This window comes from Passer montanus, unplaced genomic scaffold (genome assembly GCF_014805655.1).
Source record: "Passer montanus isolate IOZ18808 unplaced genomic scaffold, ASM1480565v1 scaffold19, whole genome shotgun sequence".
Lineage (NCBI taxonomy): Eukaryota > Metazoa > Chordata > Aves > Passeriformes > Passeridae > Passer > Passer montanus.
The window spans coordinates 3,141,119-3,168,354 of NW_024366480.1; the positions used below are offsets into that span (position 1 = coordinate 3,141,119).

Below are 27,236 nucleotides of genomic sequence, written 5' to 3' on the forward strand. Positions count from 1 at the left end.
TAGTTTGAGAAATAAATAGGTACTGTAAAATATTTGTATCTATACTACAGAGCCTTTCTTAATGCTCCTGAAACTCAAATGGAAAATATGATTTGACACTACATCAAAATCATGATAAATAAAAACTGTTGGGTGGAAAAAGGGAAAAAGGGTTTGTTCAGGAGCAGATAATTGTTATCTAAGAATCTTCATCTTTTCATACATCAGCATAAACCAGGCTGGTTTATATTCATTATTGAATGAATATATTAATTATATATTGAATGATTGTATATTCACATATATTGAATGAATGTGTATTCATTGCAGCATGTGAACTTCAATGTAAATTGAAAAAAATGACAAAAAAACTTGAGGTTTTTTTGTGGTATGCAATTAAGCGACTTGAGGAAGGGCTGTAATGGTGCTACACATAGCTCAGGCAGCTGCTCGTTCTCTTAGGAGAGTGATCATTTACAATTATCTCCATATGTAGGCTTTCTCCAGCACAAATAGAAATAAAGAGTTGTGTGATGTGTGGGTTCTGCCACTAGCAGACAATGAATTGTGAGAATCCAGCTCACAAAATAACTCCTCTGCTTCCTAGACATGAAAGCTGCAGTTAGGATAGGGTTTTGTTTGTTTCTTTAAGAAAGGGATAATACACAACAGGAGAAAAAGATAGAAAATACATAATGATTCATTGCTTGTGTTCTGTGTATTTTGTCCAATCCAGCTATAAAAAACTCAAGTGAGTGTGCATGATTTATTTTTCCTATCCAAAACTATTTCACTACAATTCACTATTAAGTTGTTTTCCTAATACTCAAGCAATTTATGAGTGTGATCTTTTTACTTCTTGTTTTTACTGTCTAATCTTACACTAAATAGTTTTTGTAACAACTGCTCATAACTTAAATTTTATTATATTATTTCTTTTCCTCTTTTCAATTTCTAGATGAGTTTTATGCACTATTTAAATTATTAGTGCTCTCCTTATAAATGCCAAGACTGCTTGCATTACTGTCTTCTCCAACAGTTTAAAAAAAATCCACAAAATTTCATATTTGCTTGAAATATTAATTCTCTTAAGCTTAACAGATTCAGTCAGGTAAAGGCATTTAAACTCACCCATGCAGAAGAACACTTCACCAGTGGTCTGGATGAAATACCAAGGGGAGAGAACTAGGTATGATTCAAAGACTATTGCACCTCCTCAGTTTGTGCAACAATATTTCACTGTGAGACCAGGCATTTACTCCGTTTTATACAACTTAGGGTGTGCTTCCATCTAATCAAGAAGATGATTGATTTTGCCCTACACTAGCTGAGCAGTGCTCAAGTTATGAGGATGCAGTTGGTGGCAGTCACATTCCAAGATGTGGCCTCAGAGTATGCTTTGTATGAACAAACCCTCAGCCCATCTTCCAAGCTGAAGTGATTCAGGACCCTCCCAGTACTGAAAACGTGAAGATGCTTCAATCCACCCCCAAACACAAGCTATTGTAATCTGCCACAGAGTCAGGAAAGTCTGGAGAGATGATGAGTTACACAGTGCATTTAATTGCTGCAGCTCAAATGACACCTGGGAACAAATTCATTACATCTAATTGACTTCTAAAACCTATTCTTGGTTTATATGATGGAGAGTAATGTTCCACTGAATACAAAGAAAGACATTACAGATACCTCTTGACAGCTGTCTTGCACACTGAACCTGTAACATTTCTAACATGATCAAAGATTAGTACTGGAAAAGTGGTGAACAAAACATGAAATATTTTCCCCATCTGAGAAACTGCTCAAAGGAGAGACCATTAAGGTGAGCTTAATTCTGGAACCTGGATTATAGGACATACGCACTGCAGACAGAAGGAAAAACCCTGAATATCCTTTTTTTACTTTTCCTAGACAAGTACAAATCAAGTATTTTAAAAAATAGCTTAGTGAATGTTTCTTAGATATCATTAGTAACAGAGTCCTCAGAATTCCAAGTTCTTGGGCCACAAAGACGTTACATTACAGTGAGTGGGAGAAATCCATTTCTACAAGAGTATCTGAGAATCTTCCTAAAGTACCTCAGGAAAATAACTTTCCTAAGACTGAAGCCCCCACTGCTGCTTACAAGGAGCATATAAAAATGCAAAGGGATCTTCACAATGTCAGGCTAGGTGAGGCAAGTGTAAAACAATTCCCCATAGTATGATGAACACTGCAGAAGAAATGGTCTCCAATGCCACTGACCTTTCCTCACCTTTTCCATCCCCAAGTCATTCCTGCAGGCAAAAGCAAGATGATGAGCTAAAAACCACTGCAACCTAAAATGACCCAAAACATGAGTTTTACTTTTTAAGTATAGAAAGTTTCTTAATGATCACATCAAACATGTATCACTCCTCCACTTTTAAATTAAAAATTTACTAATTTCTCCTCTTGAAGAAAAAAAACTGTTGTCTTCTCAAACTATTTAAAACCCTGAACAGATGTGGAGCTTGCATCATTGCAAACACACACAGAAATACTTCCACTGTATAAGAAGAAAAATATATTGTTTTTCTAGCTTAATTCTAAAAAAAAATTAAAAAAAAAATCTCTTGGTGCCATGCCAATTCATGATCTTTGGTGCTATATTCTTTTTAAAACAAGACACTGGAACAATCCAGCTCAATAGAAAGAGGCACAAAGTTTTCACTATTTAATTGATACCGGGTTAAGTGCAAAATCCAGTTGGATGTAGTTAGATGTGGTAGCAGAGATAATAGATGCTGGCTCCATCTATTTTAAGAAGCTTCCTGTCTCAGAAGTCTGGAGATATATGATGGGTACAGCCCAACTCCATTCTGGGCAGAGACTCCAGTCTGGCTTATCCTCCTCCAAACCCTGGTTTCCAAGCAAAGGAAACTCTTCTTGTAAACTCAGAGTCATGGAGACCTGCAGAGACTCCCCCTGATGCCTGGGCACAGTGCAGAGCACATTTCTCCTCAGCACACCACATGTACTTCATTTCCAATGTCAGAGAGAGTCAGCCCCTGCCATATGGGACATGGTGACACCGAATTTGGGAACAAAGTGCTTCTCAGAGGTTGGACTTAGGGTTCAGGTATGCATTTGGAGTTTGTTATCAAGTACTTAATTTGTTCATTAAAAAGAATTTAGGAAAGACATTCAACAATACCTTAAAAAACCCTGTAAGCTATACTCTGCAAAGGCTACCCTCCACCACTCTAAAAGTGGTCACCACTTAATGAGAAAACTGTTTCTTGATCTTTTATATTGGAAAACCTGCTGCCTAAACTACCTTTGGTGCAGCTGTTAGTAGATGATGCACACGTGACTTGGGCAGTTTGTCATTGCCCTAAATGATGAACTCTTTTGAAATTGAAAGGATGTTCTCTCTCTGGCTTTAATTTCAGAAGATATGAAAGTATCTTGTAATAGGAAGTGTTACTGGGAAGTTATTGCTGTAATTGGCTGTCTGCACAATTTTTACTTGCTCTTCCTTAAGGGAATGTTTGCTAGACTAAATAAAATTTCAGATATTTCTATTGTTTGGGCTATGAAATGGATACTGTCAGCTGATTTATGGGAATGGAATATAAGATATTAAAGTGCTTTCTGGGATGTTCCAGAATAAGCATTCTGGGACAGTTTAAAAAAAATGTGGATGAGAATTTTGGTAAGACATAACAGTTAGAAAAATGGTTTCTTGGCATTTGTTGTAAATAAGGGAAGTGGAGAATGAAGGAATCACCAGATACAACATTTTTTCACATTTTGCAAAAACAAAGAAGGAATCTTATTGGAAAAAAATCAACCTTAAATGTGTTCTCATATTTTTCAGTTTAATAACTATTGGGATATTTCTTCCTACTCACTGTTTTTTGCTTTTTATTTCTAATTTTCTATATTTGCATTGTATTCAGTTAGGACAACAAATTATATTAGCCAATGTTCTTGGATGTTCAGCGATGTCTGACAATGCCTGCAATTGGTACAGATACTGCCACCAAAATCATACTGGGATATGTCATATTAATTTACATTTTCATCTCAGGAAATATGTCAGTCATTTCTTTGAGAACTCTTTCCTACTATGATGAACTAACATGGCTTTAAATCTGAAATTCTGCAATAGTTTAAAGGTTACAATAAATTGTCTGCAGTTTCCTTCTCCCTCTCCCTCTCCTAAATTGCACCTACATATTGTTAGCTGCTTCCTTCCACTATAGCTAGGCAGTGCACTGGGAAGGTATTTCATCTTTTCTACCTTCCCATTGAGAATCACTCACTGCAATGTCACTTCTAAGCATGCAACTGGTAGCTGGAGACCATGAAATGTTATCCCTTGCCAATAGCAAGTAAATGAGGCCCAGAATATTCAGAACTGTTGGGATGTCTCAGTCCTGGATGTTTCAGCTGTGGATGTGAAGTGACCAGGTTAAGGGATGAAGCTGCACCCTCTGTTCCTGTTTTTACAGCTTCTGTGCAATATTGCCCTGTCTACCCTGCTTTACATAGCACAACATAAAGACATATTTCCAAATGTGTGTTGCTTTGTAAAAAAAAACCTGACATCTCATACCTGAGCACCTTAATAACAAAAACCCCCACATGAAGTAAAGAGTAAAATCATGTCATTTCAGCTAAAGTCCAATTACTCTGAACATAAAGGAACAAATGAACATGTTTAATAATGCCCATAAATATACTAAACATTTTGGAAATTTCTAGGCCCTTTTTGTCACACACTACGGGGTGTCAAGCAAGTTTGCCCACATCAACATGAATCATGGTGATGGGCAGGGAACAGGCAGAAGAAACCACTTGGCATGATGGTAACACAGAAAATATGTTGTAGGTACTTGGGACCAGAGCACAACTCTTGCATTCAGCAGGATGCCAGTCCCCCTCTTTAGGGGCTTGCAGAGTTGGCAACACTTACAGCATTGAGCAGGAGCTAGCAGAGCACAGAGTAACACAAAAGACAAAATCAAGGAAAAAGAAATATATTAGACGAGTCTTTGATTTAAGTAGACAGTTTTTGTCAAACTGTCAGCTCATGTAATTATATGAATAATTTCTTTTCAAACCACGACATTAACATTTTCCTCTTGTGTTCCTGCTGCAGTTTCTGTGGTATTATTCCTCTAGCCAGAAGCAAGCATCTGATTAAAGCACATACCTGAGCAAGAAATGGCAAATTGTCTCACCTATAACAGAAACACATCCCAGTGGAGCGACCAGAGCAATGGGGGCGAGTCCATAGGCTGTGAAGTTGCCCAGCTCTGCAAGGCCCAGCAGGGCAATCCCACTCCACCACAGCTTGCTCCTGTAGCAGGGCTTCGGCTCTGCTCGACAAACCCGTCGCAGATGAGCGCATTTCTAGAAAATTAATTATTAGGAACAGGCATGAATAGAAAGACTTCCATTGTGTTCTTATGTCTGACAAAAGTGGAATAATTAAGGGGGCTGTCAACTTCAAATTCCAGGTGCATTGAGGTTTTCTTTTTAAGCGTGACTTTGAGCTTGTTGTTGCAGAGCTTTGTGTTAACTCGGAGCTGCTTCAGATGTGCTTTCTTAGCTGTGGTGGAAAGGGCTGAAAAATGAGGCCTCTGAATAAAGCTGAAAAATGCTAAGTGAACACTAGCTGGTGCTTCCCAGCTATCACTGCACACAGCTGCTCCTGTCTCAAAGCAAAGCTCAGCAGTTGTGCTCTGAATCTGGAAACACTCAAAGGCAGGAGACGGGGCAGAATCAGAACTGTGGCAACAAACTGGGACAGAGGGAACAGACAACAGGGTGTTCCTGTCTGTGAAACCTATCCTCACCACAAATATACCTTCAAAATGAAAAAGACAGCACTTACTCACATCTTCTGTAGGGAGGACTCTAAATTATTAGATAAAATTTATGATTTGGCTACAGTCTCCTGTTTGACCTCAGAAGGAGATCATAAGTAAAGCATTGTTTTCTAAAGAAATAACAGTTGGCACAGGTGTCATATACACTCAAGTAATACTTCATCAACACTTCCTGTTGCATGAAGAAGGTATCATTGGCACAAGTTGTAATTGTTTTTTCTCTGGCTGTACAGCAAGAACATGTATGTAGCAAGACAATGTCTTTGATCACACTGATCTTCTGAAATAGAGTCCATACAGCCTCCATCAAGAAAGTGCCATAACTGGGAATGATGCAATGTTTACCAAATTAATTCTGCAGATTATATTTTCCTTTCTCAAATTACTCTCCAGCCTTTCTGCACATGGGTCAAAAAAGGTGGAACTCAAATGATGCAGTTATTACAGTACAAATAGTAGTAAAAGAAATCTTTTTCTCCATCACTTGATATTTGATTTTAGAAGTCTCCCTGCAGAGTCTGGGGAGGTTGTAAAGGATTTTCCTCATTCTCCCCTCCCTCTCTGTAGGCTACTTCACAGAACATGGGACAAACAGCATATGTCTGTAACAGCCCATAATCTTAGTCAATGCTCTTGTTGAGAAGATGTAGCACATTATTGCAGCTTCGTGCTGTGGAACATGTTCAGGAGGATGAAAGTCTAGGAGGAAGTTTAGCCCTCCAAGAAGAAAAAAGAGTAAAAGAAAATCAAACTTGAGCCACCCATCCAAAATGGATTTTCCATTTTTATAAACAAAGAAACAAAAAAAAGGGCCCAATAAAGATACAAATTTAAATGAATAGTAATAATATTCAAATTATTATTCAAGAATCCAAGTTTCTCCCAAAAATTAAATAGGACAAATTTTTAACTGAATCCTGAGATGTATTTTTACCCCAGATTCTTGTAGGATTAACTTTTGAAGGCACAGTGAGTTTGAAAAGATGTGCAGCAAACACAGGAAGGTGAGCTCAGCAACTCCCCTACAGCCTTCTTTCTCCAGATGTCTGTCTTCTTTGCACAGTGATGTGTGCAAATGGTATTTAGGTGGAGGTTGTTTATAACTCAGCTGAAATACATTGCAAATGATAAGCTGTTCTTTAGTAGACAACCTGCTAGAGGGAAGAGAAGCAGGATAATGGACCACATGGTCAGAAGGGGACAGAACAAAGAAAAAATTTGGCCTGTCCAGTTAGTAGGATGTGAAAACAAATGTTGAGATCTAGGGAAAGTCATTATTCATATTTAGAAGATATTGTTACTAAATGGAGAAAGACCTAAATTAAAGGATAAAAAAAAATCAGTTTAAATTTTCTCTCAAATGGCAGTGAGAGCCATTGGGTTTCCCTAATCAGCATTTAAAAAGCTGATAGTCCAAATCCAGTAAGGGCTGCTATGGTTACAAGTCAATGGAAGTCTGCTTGTATGCCTTGGTACATCCCCTTGCAAAGCATCTACTTTGGCAACCAGTACCCTCAGCAGACAAAGATATGAAATCTGAACAATCTCATTATTATGGCCAGACTGAAATTTCCGCTTCACCTTCACTTTTCTTCATTTTTACCTCTCTATTTCAACTTCAGAGGTTTTCCCAGAGCCTGTCCTAGCACTGTCACCACCCATTGGAACTCATGTTGGAAAGGCAGCAGTCATCTCAACTTGGCTACCTCCTCTGGCTAAACAGGTTTCTTTCTATGGGATTCTCCAGCTAATGATGTTTAAATAGAAGGGAATCACTGAAGAAACTTCTAACTTTAATAAATTGGGTTGCTATGAACAGAAACTTTCATATTCCATGACTTTCTATTTCATCCTTTACAGAAAAAGCAAGAAGTAGCTTTATATGTGACCTGTACAACTTCTAAAATACTAGCTAGCAAAAATACTTCTTCTGGACAATTTACACAACAATGTCTTCTGTGCTTTAAAAACTTTTGTTAGAAGACCTCAAAATACAATGAAGCCTACAAGATACAGATTATAATGAAAACATTAACTTTCTACTATGTATTCTAATTACTAAAATGGAAAGGATTTTATAATTGACATCCTACAATGCTTTACCACAGTTCTGAGGACAACACCTTCCTTTATTTTTATTATTTAAATAGTGTTTACTCAGGTTATTTTATCTTAATTACAGAAGAAGAACTAAATTGGCCAAAGTTGATTTGGGGTCCAATATTGTAAAAACCTTTATGTCTGTATGCATTTGTGGAGCAGGTCCTCAGGGAGCTGACTCAGAAAGATGTCCTCCTTGATCTGCTGCTTGTCAGCTCTCCTGAGTGACGCGGTGACTGGCGCCGTCTTGGCCACAGAGACCACAAAATGCTCAAGCTTAAAATCTTTGTTGACAGGAGGAAAAGTGCAGCAAAACCTCAACTCTGGACATGAGGAGAGTAGACTTCAGGCTGCTCAGGGACCTATTTAGAAAAGTCCTCTGGGAAATGTTTCAGTAGTACTGGGGTCTGTCAGTGCTGGTCACTTTTTAAACATCACCTTCTAAGGGCACAGGAGCAGCAATTCAGAAGCCAAGCAGAAGGCTGGCTTGGTGAACAGGGATCTTCTTTTGGGTCTAAGGCAAAAAAGGAAGGTGTGTGCCCAGTGGAAGCAAGGTCAAGTGACCTGGAAGAACACAGAGATGCAGCTTGCCTCTACAGGGAGAAAATTCATGTGGCCAAAGCTCAACTTGAAGAGTGACACAAATGTGGAGGACAATAAAAATATACCTTTCAGATATATAATATCAAAAGGCAGCATAGAGATAATATCAGGCTGTTACAGGATGAGGATGGGCACCTCACAAACAGGGACATGGACAAGGCAGAGGTGTTTAATGCATTCTTCTCCTCTGTCTTCAACACAGATGATGGACCAAGGGGGGTCTCAGTGCTCGGAGCTGGAGGACCATGGCTGTGAGAATGATCAAATCCCAGCTGACCCTGAACTTGTGCAGGATCTACTCCTCCAGCTGGATCCCTACAAATCCATAGGGCATGATGGAATTCATCCAAGAATCCTCAAAGAACTAGATGATGTCATCGCAAAATCTCTCTTGATGATTTTTGAACTGGGAATCTAGAGAGGTCTCAGCTGACTGGAAGCTGGTGAACATTGGCCCAACTTACAAGAAGGGCAAGCAGGAGAACCTTGAAAAATTCCTGTCAGTCAGACAGGAATCAGAATTGAGACCTGTCAGTCTGAATCCAGTGCCAGGACAATCATGGAAAAGATTCTGGGAGGTATTGAAAAACACCTCGACGTCAACGCAGTCATTGGTCACAGCCAGCACAGCTTCATCAGGAGAAAGTTCTGCTTATCAAACCTGATTTCCTTCTGTAACAGGGTAACCCACATAGCTGATCTAGGAAAGCCAGTTAATGTAATCTTTTTAGACTTCAGCAAAGCTTTTGACACTGTCTCTTCTAGTGTCCTCCCTTACTCCCAGGTTCAGTGGGACCATGAGTGACTCATAGCTGGTATTTCTTTCTGGCAGATTAAAAGGAGTAGGAGGAGTTATGAATATTTCTTCTATTCCTGTATGACAATCACAGCACAGAACAGCCTGAGAGCTCCCAACAACTCCCAAATCCCAGCAACTATACCAAGGCACTGCTAGATTACAGTTAATGAAAGAGTGAAGGTTTATTAAATGCAACAAAAGTTGCATTTTGAACTTCATCAGAACCAAACAGCAATGTAAGTACTTGCTCAATATAAACAACACTGAATAAAGAGAAACAATATCATACCTGTATATTCAAAGAGACACTGATGAGAAAATTTGAAGCAGCAGCAAGTAAAACTCCATACAGCTGAGTCTGCAAATCACAAAGCAAAGAAATACAAAAATACTTATTAGTTTAAGAAGAGCAACATAATGCTGGTTTTCTGATAGCATGTTATGACTCAATCGAAACCAAATTATTGTACTTCTCAGGCACTGATTTCATGCTGCAGTGAGTAAAGTGATAAGAAATACTTCTGCATAGTTGACTAGGGCTTAAGTAATAAACAAGTGGGAATGGAAAGGCATGATAGTTTTGCTGTCCTTCAGTAGAACACCTTCTTAAATCTCATGAAAGACAAAACCAGGCAGTTGAAAACCAAAGACAGGGGGTCCGTCCCCCCCCCGAAGAGGACCTAGTTTTACATTATCCAGAAGGCAAACCATCAGCAATCAACCATTCCTATTGGAACACAATTATCTTATGTGTTAACATATCCACTATTTGACAGGGCAGCCGGGAACATAGGTCTCCTGAAAGTTTCTTTAATGTATTGTGCTATTTCATTAAATAACTTTCTAATCAGACTGTCTAAATTTCAGTAAGATTTGCAAGCTTTCTATGAAGCCAAGAAATTAAAAACACTCAAGCAGGATTCATTATTTTGGAAAGAAATCATTTAAAGATGCCATTTCAGCAAGGTCAAACAACATGTACTTGATAGTGCTCCCTGTCCACTGTCAAAATATTCTAACACATTGAAAGCCATCCTAAGTGTATTAAAAACCCATTCAAGGTCACTTCTGTAGTGCTGTGAGGAGCCCCATTAGCTTGTAGAGAAGACAAACATACCATCAGTTTTTATAAACAAGGTCATGGTAATATAACCCAGCATAACAACTCTTTCCAGGCTGTAAAGCAGCATCCAACTCTATGCTTACAGCCTCATGTTTCATCATACTTACCCAAGAAGGTCCCTGGGCAGCTCTGAACAGGCAGTGCCTACCAGCCACAGAGACTGCTACCCCCTAACATTTATAAAGAGCATCATGTTGTCTCAAAAGCACTTGGAGGGAGGATTGCTGTTGTGGCTAGATAGTTCCCAGACTAAGCAAAGGCATCCCCAAAAGTGTGAAGAAACAACAGCCTTATTACAAACCAAATGTAATATTTAAGCCAAGAAGCAGAATCCAACTGTTTCTAGCCCCTCTGTTTCTGTAGTGGCTTGGAGTCAGCGGGAGAAGCAGACAACAGAACTGCTGTGAGAGAAATGCTTGGCTGCCTGCCAGGTGTCACCAAGACATGACTGATGGGCCCAAAGGGATTCAGAGACAAGAGAGCAGGAAGTGAGAGGGCTCCCTCTGCTAACTATTGCAGCATCAGTGCCACAGCTTGTGTAAGAGAAGCATCCAGTGAGAAGCATTACTCAAGGTTTTAGCCCATAGCGTCTGGTGCTTGGCCACTGGAGGTCCTTCCTCTCTTGCATCCTCTCCCTGGGATCCTGCAGTGGGATCCAGCAGCATGTTCTGGGCTCTCACACACACACACACACACACAGTGTTCTGCATGCTCTGGGAGCACACCCCACTGGAGCCAGTGTGTGATGTGACACCCCAGCACAGATGCCCCTGCAGAGATCAGCACTCACTGTTACAGGGACACAGCAGCCTCTCCCACTCTGGGGAAGTGCTGTCACAAGGACACCACCCAGGCCTTGCAGAAGCAGAGGGAATGTGTTTTCTTTCCTTTTGCCTTGATGCTGTAGCATCAAATCCTTGAGCACTGATCTTGCCCAGAGTTTGACCACTTCATCCTGCCCACACAGCAGCTTCAAAAAACACCAACTAAATCAAAACTGTTTTCTTGCTCCTGAAGACTTGTACTTCTGAAATGACAACATGCTCCCTTGTGAGGAGGTGGAGAAGTGGCTTTGTCAGCCTTGTCATGAAGTGTTTAAGAAAAAGGAGACAGAAGGGAATAGAAAACAGAAACTGCCCCCTCATTTACCCCATCATTTTATTGCACTTACATTAGTAATTGTAACAAATCCCCACCACTCCCAGCAGAGAACTCAGTTTCTCTGTGGCTCTTGTTCCAGAGGCTGATCCTGTCATTATGGTTGCATCTCTGGATGCAACTCCTTGCAGGTCCTTCCTCCCAGTTTTCAATTGGGGATCACAAACCTTGCATGGGACTCAGTAGGCAACCAGCACACCAGGGAGGAAACACCACTGATCTTAAGCCAGACCACAGGAGGGTCTCCATCCAGCTCTTGAATTCAGCTGGTGAGCAGAGGATGAGGTCATGTGTTCCACTGGTCATCTAAAATAATGTGCTAAATCAGATCCATGTGTGGGTACTGCTGATGACCTGAGTGTGTGCCTCAGAGGCTGTGAATTAAATCTCCAGCAGTGGGTTTTCCAGTGCCCTGCATCATGGGTGTCCTCCCCAGAACAGCAACTGCTTTTGCACCACAGTGGTTGCTTCTCCAGGTACCTGTGACCTTGGCTCAGATATCACTGGGGGAAACATAAGATTTCTATCACAAGGACCAGCCTGAGTCTGAACAGAAACAATCTTACAAAGGTCAATTCTCTTCTTGGAGAAGCACAGAATGGTTTGGGTTGGAAGGGAGCTTAAATTCCAACCTCTCTGCCATGGGCAAGGACACCTTCTACCATGCTGGTCAAAGCCCCATCCAACCTTGAACATTTCCAGGAATGGGGCATCCACAATTTCTCTTTTCAAACTGTTCCAGTGCCTCATCATCCTCATCGTGAAAAGCTTCTTCCTCATATCTAGTCTAAATCTACCATCTTTCAGCTTAAAATCCTCATGCTGTGACACCCTTCTGTGCCTAACTTAAGCAGCCTCCTGGTCTGCACCCAAGAAAAAGCAGTGCACGTGTATGATCAAGGCAGCAGCAGCTCAGCTCACCTTATGGATATGGCCACGTTTCACCTGAGTGCTGCTGTTGGCACATATACTGCACTGCCTGCTCCAGGCTGACAGCTTTAATGAGCCTGCTTAGCATGGAGACAGCAGCATCCTTCCAAAGCCAGGCCTGGACAGACCCCTTAAGATTGAGAGCAGAGAACAATGCCCTAAGGAGGTCAAATATCACATGGATCCATTCAGGGAGATGAGATGAAAGCACAGCAACACCATGCAGCTACAGCATGGCAAAACTGTCTCATGTGGGTTCATACACACACATGCTTATATTAAATTAAAAAATGGAGGGAAATGCAGTAAAGAGGAAAACTACATTGCAAACGTCTCAAATCAGAGTGAATCAAATCAGCAGGCAATTTCTAATGAACCAGGGTTACCACATACAGCAGCGCTCAGAGGAGAAAAAGAATATCTCAGGCTAGAAAAACCATTCATGAAAGACAACCTGCAACTGAAGACAGATTACAAAATTGCTGTACTGCCCTGAAAGCCATCAGAGCCCTTCTGTTCCCATCTTATCATGTGAAAGGTTTCATTATTTGTGCAGTGTTTGCCATTTAATATCCTTCAGAGGCTAAAGCACTGATGGAACAGCCAGTTTAATAAGTAATAAACATGATATTCTCTGAGTTTCCAGTTGTGATATCCAGTTGTGATATCATCCACAGCACTGCAGAGCTTCCCACACATAAGTCTCAAGACAAACCTCAGTTGGGGAATTCAGTTGCAGACACAACTTCAGAGCCATGGTACTACTTCAGTCAACTAAGGACTTCTACAGGAAAGAGCTTTAAATATTCAAAACTGCTGGCATAAAATGCAAGTTTCTTCATCACCGAAACATCTGTCTGAGCATACAGGCCACTTTGTCAGACCCCAGATTTCAAACTGTTGACACATTCTTCCAGCACTTCCAAATGCATGAGGCTTGTCACAGAAACATCTTGCCCTTAAGTTTCCCAGAAAAAAAAAAATACAGAAATTTAATTTACTTCACTTTAATGTGTTTTGGAACAAGCCCTGAAAGTCACCTACCCACTTTGAAGTCCTTCCTAGATAACCCCTGAGCACACAGACCATGGACTGAGATTGTGGATCTGCCAGCATTTCACTTGGTTGCAAAACAGGCTTGAGGATTGCTTTCCTCTGGCCTGCTGCTCCCTCACTGCCTCGCTTAATTGCCTGAAATAATCCATCCAAAACATACCCCATTACCATTATGTTCTTTATCAGCCACCTGCCAGTGTTTAACACTAAAGGAGGGTCAAATTCACAATTCACAGCAAGGGATTTAAACTGGTGACCCTGTGCAGTTTGTCAGGGGTGACACTGACCTGTACAGGGGGTGCTGGGGTAAACGAGCTCAAGAAATGGCAAATTTGCCTCAAGCAAGGCACTCTCAGCACTTGCCTGGCATCCCCATCCCAGCCACATGAGGGTCCTGCACAAGCTGAGGCGTGGGGGAGGGAGGTTTGAATCATCTGTCAGAGAAATACATTTGTCACTGGAGTGGCAGCACTTGCTGTTCAAAATAAGTGAGCAGCAGTGTGGCCCTGGTGGGTATGGTCCTGTTCCCAGCACTCAGGTAGGACCTGATGATTGTGTACCAGAGAACATTTTCACATCATTTTGACAGTATTTTTAAATGACATTTTACATGCAAAGTCTCTATTTATTGTCAAAGTAAAATAAGGGTTTTATGGCAAATGAAAGCCAGGCTGAAATCTGTATCTTTGGCAATAATTCCACTAAGTTTATCACTTGCAGACTAAAATCTGCATTGGAGACTCAGTTATATGGTGAAATGCAATTTATCCATATTACATGTGTGTTTTCCTAAAGCACATTAAACTGCAGTTGCCAGGTCTGTGAAATGAAAACTTAGAAAAAGGAACATATTTTGCATTGACTAAAAGGTATACACCATTATTTATGGAAACTTGCTATGCATATAAATTGAACTGATGAGCAGAAAAAAACCCAAACACTTTAAATATCTGTTGTCAGCTCACTCATCAAAGCTAGTTAAACTGTTGCTCCTATTTTTTCTTGATTTCTCTATGTATTTGTGATCTAAAGGTGTTCCCAACAGATTTAATGGCGTGTACTGTTTCAAAAGCTGTGCACCGTTTCCAATCACTGGGATTTTGTCAGACCTCAATGAATCTTATTTAAAAAAGAGAGAAAGGGGTGGAACATGTTCTAAACTTCCAATTATGAGTTAACTCTGAAGCAAGAATTCAGAGTCCTTAACAAAAACCATATTTTTCAAAGAGCTACCATGTGGAATTGGGAGAGGCTTATCATTTAGCTATTATTATTCACAGAGCTCTGGCTGTACTCAGTACTTCACAGATGTATAAATAAAATAAAGTCCTTGTTCCAATGGTTTTCATAGTGCAATTCATATACTCAGATATCAATTAAGGTCCATATGAAGTACTGAAGCACAGCTGAAATAAGAGTAAAAGGGCAATTACCAGTGTGGGAACATAAAATGAAAATACATTTGATTTTTTCATTGTGACATAAAAGAAAAGAGGCATTGTTCCATATATGAGAAGGAGAGAGTTAAAACATTTGGCATCATCATTGTTAGGAATAGAGAGAGGAGACTTGGTAACTACATTACCTCACAAATTTAAAATTTATTTTTTTCAGAAAAGTAACAAATTGCAAAGGCTAGAATGAGAGTCTGGTAAGTTATGAAAAGGTATTCAGCAACTGCAGAAATAGGACTCTTTTATTTATCTCTGTGTTTTAATCACCTTCCTGAGATCCTAATGATATTAATCACTCTGATTATTTTAATTCATATACATAGCAAGTAACAAACCAAGCTGGAGAATATGAATTATGAAATAAAGCAACCAAAGCAAGTTTTTATGTGCTTACTAAGGTTATATACAAACATATCCACCCACTGTATTGTTAACAAGCCTAGAATCATAGAGTTATTTAAGTTGAAAAAGACCTGTAAGATAATTCAGTCCAACCATTAACCCAGTACTGCCAAGTCCACCACTTCAACCCCAAGCACCACATCTACATCAGGAATGGTGACTCAACCTCCTTCCTGGGCAGACTGTACCAAGGCTTGAGAACCTTTCCTGGGAAGAAATTTTTCCTACTGTACTGTTCAAACCTTCCCTGACACAGCCTGAGGCCATTTCTTCTGGTTCTATCACTTGTTACTAGGGAGACAAGAATCACCCATCTCACTACAACCTAATAGCATTTTTTTCTTTCATTTTTGAAGAGTTAAAGCCAGAACTTCCAACTTCTAAATTTCAATTTCTTATTCTCAGGAATGAAGTCTTAAAACTAGAAATAAATAGGAGAATGGAGAAGGAGCAGAATAGATTTTTACACTGTTTCCATGAGCAGCCTGAGATAATTTGGGACATTTTAGTTCCTGGGATATTTTGCTGCACAATCAAAGACCATTTCATATTTTTAATAATGTCTGCTAGATTGCAAATAAAAACCTCTCCCATGACTGTATAAAAACATCAATCATAGCTGAAAACATCTTAATAAAAGATTTTCTCAAGTACCATCACATACCATCTCCATGGCAACTACAGAAATTAAATACCAGGAAAAGCAAGAATAGGATTATAAACTTTTGCCAGTTTCCAGGTTCCACAGGAGAAACAGGGAGGCAAGCTAGCACTGCCTGATCAGCTTCTCCCCCAAAATGGCCAGTTGGCTTGGGGAAATGCTTCTATTGCTGCCCAGGAGCAGACTCTCTGGGATATTCTTGTTAGACCCAGGCTAATTCCTGGTGTACAAGGTAAGGTCCAAGCCACACCACTCCAAGCCTAGGAATATTAATCCCCAGAAGCTACAGTCTGGCTCACATGGAGGGGCTGTGCTGTTCCTATCACAGGCTTAATGTGGCTCCCTGGACCCCTAAACTGAGAGCCAAGGAGGTGACACAAGGCTAATGGCAAGCTGGAGGCAAGCTCAAAAGGGAGCTATGTGAACAACTGGGTAAACAGAGCTGTTCAGGGTCACAACAGGCAGGGCAAGGCACAAGGAGTACTCTCAGAGAGATGTCTCACTCTGCATGCACACACAGCCTCTGCATGGACACACAAATGGGCCTCCAAGCCAAGCACAGAGCTCGTTCCCTCTTGCTGTTGCAGTACAACTCTTGCTAAAGAACAAATGAGCTATTTCTGACTCCACCTCAATCAGAAACTGAAAACCCTGAGAGAAATGTAACCAGCTTAATACATTATTTAGCAAATCCTCAAAAGAATTTTTATATAAGAATCTCCCTTCACCAGTTGAGAGGAATGGCATGCCTCTTCCAGCATGCACCTCTCCAGCATCATTCTCAAACAAAGGCAGACTTGTCTCCCATCCTAACTCAAATAATCTTCTGTTGGCTGCAACTAACCCTTCCTTTGATCTTCACAGAAAATGCTTCTCCATGTCACAACTGAGTGAACATGCTCAGCTGTTGAAACACAAAGTCACCCATGTCAGACAGGGGTAAACACAGGCAGGAAATCACAATGCTTCCAGGCCAGTGGCACTTCAGAAATATTCTAACAGGAGTAAAAACAATGCAGGGAAAAAAGGAAATACCTGACTGCAATTAGAATGAAGTTGGATCCATCTGTTAAAAGAATTACTTGATTTCATGTCAGGGGAAGCAGCTGCCCAAAGGCCCTTCCAGTCTGCTGTTCCTGCAGAGGAGGGGTGCTCTGCACAGTTCTCTTGATTTCCTTCCTGCACCTCTCGCACTTGGCTCTCCTAGTTTGATTTCCAGAGTGTTAATCATTTACAGATAGTTCCTAATGCAAAAAAAAATGAGTGGACTCCAGAAGGCAGAACCTTCTGCTTAGCAGCATTATTCATTTAAATATAAACAACTGCTAGATTATCAGTGGTGACCTAAAACAAGAGGTTCTGCACTCCCTGAAATATTCACACGTATGTAGATGAGTGCATACACATAAACACACAGCTGGATGCTTTTAATTTGCAGATACTTGTGTTAAAAACTGTAAGATGCAAATCTTGGAATAAAAAATAAACTCTAAAGAAATGGCCTCACATGCAAATTTCTTGCAAGAGCCTGAGATATAGGTGGGCTCATGTTTGCTCCACTGTCTCCCTGTGACACATTGTAGTTATACATTTTGACATTTTACTACAAACTCTAGTTTAGTGGTTTAAAATATAAAAAGTATTATTAGCATTTTGGAATTCATGGTGAATACTGACACAAAGAGTAGGTGTGTAGTTTACAAAAATCCAAAGCATCTACATCATAGTTGCCTTCTGCAAGAGAAAACTAAGATCAGTGTAGCTGAATGATCCCTTCTATGTACCTTTAACACCTTTGTATATGCTCTGTTGTACTTACAGAGATAACAAGGTAGTGATGCTTTTTCCCCTAGTTTTGAGTATTTTTGGTCTTATGTGGATTCTCCAATATAGAACTTGCTGCCTCTTTTTTCTGCTATTTTAGCATTAGTATAAGATATAATGGTTATAAAGCTTCTTCTTGACAGGGATTACTATGGAAATGGGGTGAGGAAGATAGATTTCTTTTCAGGAATTGAAGAGATGAAGGAGAACAGAGTATTGTTTTCATGAGCCAGATGCTATTATCTCTCACATGCATGCTTTTAAACCATGCACTGCTTTTCAGTTTGTCCTGGCAGCCTCTGATGTGTGGTTATCACACAGCCAGCAGCTCAGCCTCACGCAGCTGGAGTCGCTCTTCCAGCAAGATGGGGGAGAAAATTGGAAGGGTAAAAGTGCAAAAACTTGTGGGTTGAGATAGAGACAGTTTAATAGATAAAGCAAATGCTGCATGAGAAGCAAAGCAATATCAGGAATTCATTCACTGCTTCCCATCAGTGTATAAGTGTTCAGCATTTCTACAAAAGCAGGGTTCCATCATGGGTAATGGTGACCTAGGAGGACCAATGCCAAATGTCCCCCTTTTCTCTTCTTCCCCCTGCTTTATATGCTGAGCACAACCCATATGGTATGGAATATTCCTTTGGTCTGCTTGGGTCAGCTGTCCTGGCTGTGTCCCCTTCCTGCTTCTTGTGCATCCCCAGCCCACACACTGATGGGGCAGTATGAGAAACAAAGCAGACCTCAGTGCAGTGCAAGCACTGCTCAGCAGTAACTAAACATCCTGATTGCTAGCAATACTTTTTCATCATAAATCCAAAACATAAACCACACAAATTACTATGAAGAATATTAACTCTGGTGAAAAAAAGTACAGTAGTCAAGAGAGGGAGCTAGAGACTTGATCAGGTGAGAGCTGCTATTATTTGCTTGACAGAAGCTTCTGCAGATATGACAAGCTTTGCTCTTGGTCATCTTGACATGATGACTGAGTCATTGCTGCACGATAAATAACACTGAATGAAAATGTTCATGCTGTTTTAGTCTCTGCTGAGAGCAAAAGACTGTTACTGAAAGAGAAAGCAACAAAGGAAAGAAAACAATATGATAAGAAGTCAATAAATTAAGGAACCTTGTGACAATTACAAAGCAGAAAAAAAAATCCCCAAACCCACAACAATACCCCCAATAAAAATGGAAAAGAAACATTAAGAAATAGTAGGTTAGAGTCATAAAGCAAAGTAAATGGAATCACGATTATTTATTCCCAAGCTGGATCCAAAAAAATTAAACTAGGTTTTAATTGAGAGTTAACTGTGTGGGTACAAGTCTGTTATGCACACAAACACTATATTTTGGTTGTTTTTCACAGGAACATATTTACAGTGGAGATATCCTTGGCTGTTGAAGAAAAGGGCTTCGAGTACAATCCGTATCAGCTGGCAAAATTAATTTGTTTCCATGAGGATTTCAACCAAGTAATCAAACATGTTAGCTGGGACTCTGGTGGAGATCTCAGCTCCCATGAGGCTGATTTGGTTCTGGGGAGCTAAATGTCAGCAAGAGGTAGACTTGCCCACAAAGGGATGTGCATTTCTATGTTACTACCTCACCTCACCACCATGAAGTCCTGCCCAAGAGCCAATATTTGCTTTGCTCTGAGTCATTGTTTTCATGCATGGAGGGACTTCCTCCAAACCTTGCACTTCACCATAAACCTCTGCATTACAGGGTTGTTTCTGCAAACCACAGCAGGATACAAAGGGAAATATAGCCAGAGAGTGGCTGTGTGTCTCATCCAAGAGTTTAACAATTCTGTGACTTCTTGCTATCATAGTTCCATAACCTCTCTTAATTTCCCCGTTGTGGGCAAAACAGTTCATATCACCAAACGAGGCCAAAGCTTCTAGGCTAGATGATGTAAATCAGCCATGAACATCATTGAGAAGGGTGGAGTTACACCAGTACAACCTCAGTCTAAGCAGCCCACATCTGTTCAGTTTGATGCTGACTATTTACTTTTGAGCACACTGCAAATATCCCTTCCTCAGGAGCTCTGCTCCAGGGCTGGTGTTGATTCACACACCAAGTGGCTGTTCTTTGAAGCTGCTGGCTGCGTGTTTCAAAGGTCATATTAGTCAAAGCATGGAAAGCATATCTCCCCACTGCTCACATTAGTGAATGCCATTCTTCTGGGACAATCCATGGTGACATTATAAACATGAACATAACAGTTTATACATGTCACCAAAACTCCAAATGAAGTAATCACAATCTTCAGTTACCAGGTTAGTCAAAGGTCCCCACCTCCCTTATGACTGAAGTGCACAGTCTGTTGGTTGTTTGTCTTTTTAAAGCTTTTTTTTTTAAGTGTGGTCAGATTCCTTCTTGAATAATTTGGGGTTTTGTGGTTCCTTCAAAGAGGACTTAATCAGATATGGCAGACTATTGGAGACAAGCAAGGATAAGATTCAGATATACCTTTATCAATGCCCAAAGCAGACTTCAAGACCATAGTAAAAGAAGGATCTTACTTAAGCTCTGAAGAGCAATGCAGTCTTTGGATCACAAAATCGTAAAGTATTACAGCTGAGATTTTACATGAAAGTCAACTTTTATTTTAAGAATTACATCAATGAGTATTTTCCTGTCAATTTACCCAGACAAATTGCTTCATCAAGGAGTCAAATGAGTGCTAGGGCAAATGAAGCAGCAGAAGCAGAGATTCAAGGTGGGAGCAGCACTACTCCTTTGTGAGACAGCAATGTCCTAGATCCAAACAGCAACCTCATGAAATCTCAGGAACAGACAGGTGTTGTATGAGCAGCCAGACTCTCACCCTTCATCACTTTGCAACTCACAGACATGCTGTGAGACTCAAAAATCAACACAGTGGCCACAGCCAGCTTAATTTAAAGGCATTACTTGTAGACTAGTCTGGAAGCTGGGACAGGAAGGGCAAAGCACTACACTGAGCCAGGCACATCCAAAGCAGTGCAGGGAGCCAGATTCATGCCATGCCTGGTCTTTCCCACTCAATGCTGCCTAAGGGAAGAGGAGGACTTGCCCTGCTCTGCTGGCTTCATTGTTTTAAGCCCTCTAGTCAGTGGCTAAGCTGGATAGCAGACACAGCCTGCACTATGCACCCCATTTTTCTTCAACATACCATTTTGAAGCAGTCTGAAGCAAAACTAAATTCTGTTCCAGGTAGGATATGTGTAATTAGTGACTCAAGTTTCTTTGCATCTGTCTTCTGCACCCCACTTCCTGACAAATGACAAGTATTGTAATGTTCCTTACTGCCTAGAAATTTCCTAATTAACATTATCACGCCTCTTAAAACAGATTAGTATAATTACAAAGCTCCTGTTTAACTTGCAGTCACCTCAATCATCAGTAAAAAAAAGAAAAAAACTAATGCAAATGTTCTTTGATGTCCTCAGAAAAAAATTAAAACTCATTTTACCATAACATCTGCTGGGAAGGGAAGCATGGAAAACAGTCTGAGATTTGTGAACAATAGCCCAGTGAGAATCAGGCAACAGACACTTGGACAAGCTATAGCTGGTTCTTAACACGGCCCCAGCTCTGCAAGAGCATTCATTTTCAATGTCCTGCGTGTGGTGCCCAGGAAGAGCTACCAAGACTTTTGCAAAATGAATTGTGAGCTATCAGCCTAAATAAAAGGGTTTTTCTCACCAGCTTCTGTTGTTGCTCAGACAAGAAAACACTCCTGCAAGAAGCTCTGCCAGCAATGCTGAAGAGAAGAAAATGCCCAGAATAGATGGACTATGAGCTCTCCCATCATCAGCATTTGCTTGGAGCCTGTGTGCCCCAAGCTCAGGATGTGGAGCTGGGCTGGTTTGCTGTTCTCTGCTGCCAGCACCATGCTGCGCTTAGCAGGAAACTGCCACGGGCACATGGCTCCTTCTAGGCTGTGTAGGGGGAACCCAAGCAGGATAATAGAGCCTGCCAATAACACACACTAGGAAATTCTGCTCTGGGACCCCAAAAAGTGCCTGGTGGAAACTAGACAAGCAGGTCACTCTTCAAGCAGGCCCATAAAACTGTATTCTGTCTCCAGTCTTTGGGTAGCATTGTTCCAGACCTGCTGCCCCATGTCCAGCCTCCTCTGTGTTCATAGGTATGAACAGCTTCGTGGTTTGCTCCCACTCTGCTTGCAGTGGTTGATGGAAAAACCCCTATACTTCCCTATGGAATTTGAGAGCTGGGATGATACAGAGATGCTTACAGTATTGTGCAAAAGGACAGGCAAGGGGTAATGCTTTCCTGTACTTATTTCCCTTACCTTTGAGTCATGAGTAAGTTCCCAAGCAGCAGCTGATCTCTCTTTAAGCTGGAGGCTGCAGTCTATAAGCTGTGTGCTCATTTCATATTAGAGATGTGTTCTTTACATCTGCAGGGACAGTTGATGTTCAGCACAGCAGAACAGATGTGTGAGGTTAAAAAAAAAGATATGGGCAATATTTTCTAAGCAGTGTTCAGTATTGTCTTCTTGTGTCAGCTTTTCGGTCACACTAAAGCTAATCTGAACAAACCCTCAAGAAATCAGACCTACAGCTCTGGCAGAGCCTGAGAGCTTGTCTGCAAGCTAGCCCAGTTGAGAGTCCTGCATTTATGAGCCAAAGCCACAAATTGTTTTCTAGCAGAAAATAGTTAAATGGGCACTAAACTATGGAAAGTTGCTGGATTCTTGATAGCAGAACAACACTGGAAAATCCTGCAATGCTTCTTGCTTCTAGCTGAAGTGGGCAGAAACTGAAATATAGGAGATTTCTTCTGAACATAGGAAGAACTTTTTTACTGTGAGGCTGACAGAGCACAGAAACAGGCTGCCCAGAGAGGCTGTAGAGTCTCCTCCCTTGGAATGATTCAAAAATCTTTTGGACACAATTCTGAGTAATGTGCTCTAGGGGGCCCTGCTTGAGCAGGGAGGTTGAAATAGATGATCTCCAACCTTACCTGTGATTCCTTCCAACCTCACCCATGGTGATCATGCGCTTCATTATAACATTTAAGTTTTGAATTCCCATATAAGAGATTCAAAAAGGTTGTGTTTGAAAGTCTGAACAAAGGCTTCTTCCTAAGTTTTGATTTATTAGGGCTGAAAATCATATACATTTCCCTAATACCTAAGAAATGGTATTCATTTTCTCCCAAACACATTTCCCAATAAGATAAAGGAAACTGAACTCTGAAATCTGACAGGTAAGGGACAACAGGATAAAAGAGAGTCAGTGTTTTGATACCCTTGTTTGTTTTCAGTGAAGAGTTTTTGAATAAAGAGATGAAGGGATGGTGTTGAACAGGAAAAACTTCACTGCAGCCTTCACAGATGAGTACACCAGCAGAAATCTGGGTGAGGACATTTGTCTCTACTTTTCCCATGCTCAGGGACTGGTTTACTGATTAACCTGAAAAAGCCAATATCTGCAGTGCATCAGGGAGCAGACTGGTGACTGAGATATCCTACAGAGACAGAAAATAGCATTAAAAACCCCAGGAAAGTTTGCCTTCAACAGCCTTTCTCTTCCTTCCTGCAGAGCAAAGATGTCCTGATTGAAACTCACCTGTGCTGTAGCCATGCTGTCCTGTGACTCCACCACACTTCCACTGGACACCTTAACTTGCTCTAGAGCTTTTCCTAATTGAAAGTCATGGTTGGAAATGCCATTGCTTAAGTGTTTAAAATGTCCTGGTGAATGTTTGTAGGGATGAGCCATGACAACATTTTTCTCTGGTAATGGTGCCAGCTGAAGGAACCCTCACTGTTTCTGGGGTGCTTCCTCAGCCAAGGCAAATGGAGAGAAAATCTTTCTCTCCATGGAGACAGCTCCCTGCCTTTCTGCCTTGGGTCCCTCACAGCACAGGTGAAGCAGCCCTCATGGCATCAGAAGTACCAGCAGGCACTGGAAAAAATGGGACCAAATGATGCTCCCATCTTGCTGAGGCTCAGTGGCACTAGACATCAAGCCCCAAGTAAAGAGAGGAGAGCTGAAGCACTGAAGATGCTTCTCTTGAACTGGATGAGCTAGAAACCTCAATTGTGGCATTCCACACAAAATCTAGATTTCATAGAAGGCAGGGTAGAAAAACTTCTACAAGAATCTGCTTAACCTGTGGGATTTCTCATCACACGTGGTGGCAGCCAGCACTGCTCACTGATGAGACCCCTCAAGGCATCAGGCACACACTCACCAGCTGACAGGCTCCGATACACTGTGAGGGGACAAGAGGCCACGGAGCCATCTGAAGGAACTGTCAGCATTGTCAACCCCTAAATACACAGCAGAAATTATTTATTCTTGCAACCCACAATATAAGACAGTCTTTCAAGGTGTCTGTCTGGGCAGCCAGTAATAACTGAGAGTCTGTGAAGTGACAGGCAAAGAGGGAAAAAGAAGCAGAAGTGAAATAAATTTCTTTCTCTGGCTCAGCTTCTACACTTGTATAACTACACACTGTGTCTGCACACCACAGACATGTGAAATGCTGAGTTACAGAAGAGTTGTTATGGGACTCTGAGTAACATGGTCTACTGGAAGCTGCTCCTGCCCATGGCAGGGGGTTGGAACCAGCCAGCCTGTAAGGTTCCATCGGACCCAAACTATTCTATGATTCTATTACATCTGAGCTCTCAGTGACTGTTCTCATCCAGATGCTTTCTCCTACTCTGATAATACAAAGTCAAACCAAGATCAGTACTGTAGATAATAATCTCAACTAATCTTGCAAATTGTTTTTGTCCATAAACAACAATATTGTAAATAAGTAGAAAACCTATGAGAAGTCTTGAGGGAAATAAAAATTTATTACACTGAGGCAATTACATACACTTTCTATTAAGCAGACAAAGCCCACATGTTGTGGCTTCCTACACTCATTACTCCAGCAGCCACAAAAATATTACAATATTAGTTTGCAGGAAGTACTTCAGGTATTTCTAAGTACAAATTTCATCAGATTTTACTGCACCATTAAACACATGTCCCATAACACACCTTGCCTACACAGGGAGGGCTGAGGGAGCATGGCCTGGGTGTTGCAGCTCCTCAGGCAGTACCAACCAAGCTACATCAGCTGTGATGGTGCCAAGGAGAAATCCTACCTCCACTGTTCTTCCCCATGGCCATGTGTGCCCCCTCCCACCCTTATGCCAACAGCTAGCATACAATCAGCCTGATCAGGAACCTCTCAGGAGAATAATCCCAATTAAATCAAAACACAAAGAAATGTAATTCCAACAGAAAGAGGCATTATACTACACAGCCACATGGACACAGCCACTTTAAGTTTTTCCAGGGAGCTGAGTGTTTGCAGACATCACTGAAGGCCTAGTCCAGTGCCATGGATTTCCCTAAAAAATGTATCACATCTGCTGCTCCTGGGTGGATGTGTCTGATGCCCATGTGGCACTAGGCAACTGCAACTGGCAGCTGTGCCAAGCCCCTCATGTCCAGGAGCTCTTGAAAGGGGATCTCACTCTTTCACCTCCTCATGGGGTTGAAAAATACTCCCCAAAAGTAATTCACCTCAGCTGTCTTGGGTTGCTCCCAGGCAGCTCAGAGCCAGTGCAGTCATGGTCCCTTGTAAAGGGAGAAAACAAGACCTCCTTTTCAAACAAGAGGCGGAAATTACCTCAAGAAAAGGGGAAGGGAAAGAGCCCCTGTGTGAAGATCTGAAAATGGGATGATCCATTGAATCATAACCAGGATAGCCATGAATGGGAGGAGGGAATTGTTTCTGAGGCTTCCAAAAATGTAAAATGTGAAAAAGGGGGTGGACAGAAGAATTTAACTGCTGGAAAAATTAAGGTTGGCATCAACACATAACCTATAGTTACCCATTACATCTCCAAAGCTGCAACTAAAGTAAATAAAAGAACAGAATATCAGTCTCATCCACAGACACCCAAGCAACTCTAAAATATTATTGAGGTCTACCCAGAAAACTACCACATTTAAAAAACAGCAATACTCATGCAACAACCCCAAGGAGTACAGGAGCAGGACTGGGAGGTTTTCCAAGCAAACAAAAACCCCCCACTTTGACATGAAGGTGGGTATCCCCATGCCAAGGGAATTCCCTGTTGCTGCCATCTTCTTGGCAGCTGAGCAAGCCTTGGGACCCCAATTCACAAATCCACAGTATTCTTATCTCCCAGTAAGAGAGATAAGAATAGCTCTGGTCCTGGGAAGCACTGCCACCAGCCATCAGCCAAGAGTCCTGCTGCTCCAGGGACCTGTGCACAGGAATTCTCAGTTTTCCTTTGCTCTGAGAACATGGGGCTGAAAAATGCACTCTGCCAAATGGATATCCACCCAGCAGAAAATGCAGAATCCCAAGGGGAAAGTTTTTGGGACCTTCTTCAGGCTATCACCTGCTACTGGGCTGCTCCTAGAAAAGGAGAGCAGCTAGTTGCAAGCCATTTTATGCGCAATTTATATCAATACTTTACATCATGACAAAGTGGTTTGCGTCTTATTCAGAGAAAAATCAAGAATGTTGGGTATCCTTCCCTGCCTGCTAGCTTGGGGAAAAAAAAAAGCAGAGAAAAGGTAAAGGGTTTAATCAACCTCCAATTAATTTTTATTGTTAGCAGATGCTTCAAATTGCTAGCTCTTAGGGGCTGCTTCATTCTTTCTTTTGTAGTTGCCTAAATCCATTGTCAGCACTGACAGTGACAGAAACACAGATGACAAAAACCAGTGCTGCTCTAGCACAGAACAGAAGAGCTCTGCCCAGTTCCTGCTCAGAAAGGACTGCTCAGAGAGGGAGCCAGGGCAGTGCAGGCTGAGCAAGGGGGTGAAGAGGGAGCAGAGCCAGCAGCAAACAGGTGCTGGAATGGGGGGGCTCTTCAGAGGACACAGGGCAGAGGCTGAATTCAGCCCCCCTCTCCCCAAGCCCTCTCGTCGCTGGTGCTGCACGCTGGGCACTTACCTTGTGTGCGCTGTACCAGGGGCCAGACAGGGGCTCACTCCCAGCTCCTGGGCCCCCAGAGGATGCATTCCAAGATGCCTGGAATGATGTCCATGTCCCTGCCCTCAGGTCCCCGCCACTGGCCATGCCATGCAATGTCATACCAGTGGGGAGGGGTGGCTGTGAGGAGAGGACGTGGCACTCTCTCCTGATGTGAGGAAGGCTCCTCTCATGGGTCACCCTGCATGCAGGTGTGTGCAGCCAGGGCTGCAGCTGCTGGTGTGCACCAGGACACCCTTAGCTGGAGAGTAGTTGGAGCATAGGAGAGGAAGGGGAGCTTGCCAGAAGG

General features: G+C 41.6%; 1 protein-coding gene across 1 annotated transcript in view; it reads right to left on the reverse strand.

Moving 5' to 3' along the window:
- Positions 1–27,002, reverse strand: part of NIPAL2 (NIPA like domain containing 2) — a 49,953-nt gene extending 22,951 nt beyond the window's left edge. The window contains 4 exon segments of the mRNA XM_039706259.1: positions 5,190–5,361; positions 9,632–9,700; positions 26,909–26,983; positions 26,985–27,002. Coding sequence (XP_039562193.1) covers positions 5,190–5,361; positions 9,632–9,700; positions 26,909–26,983; positions 26,985–27,002 — 334 coding nt within the window.
- Positions 27,003–27,236: the final 234 nt, after the last annotated feature.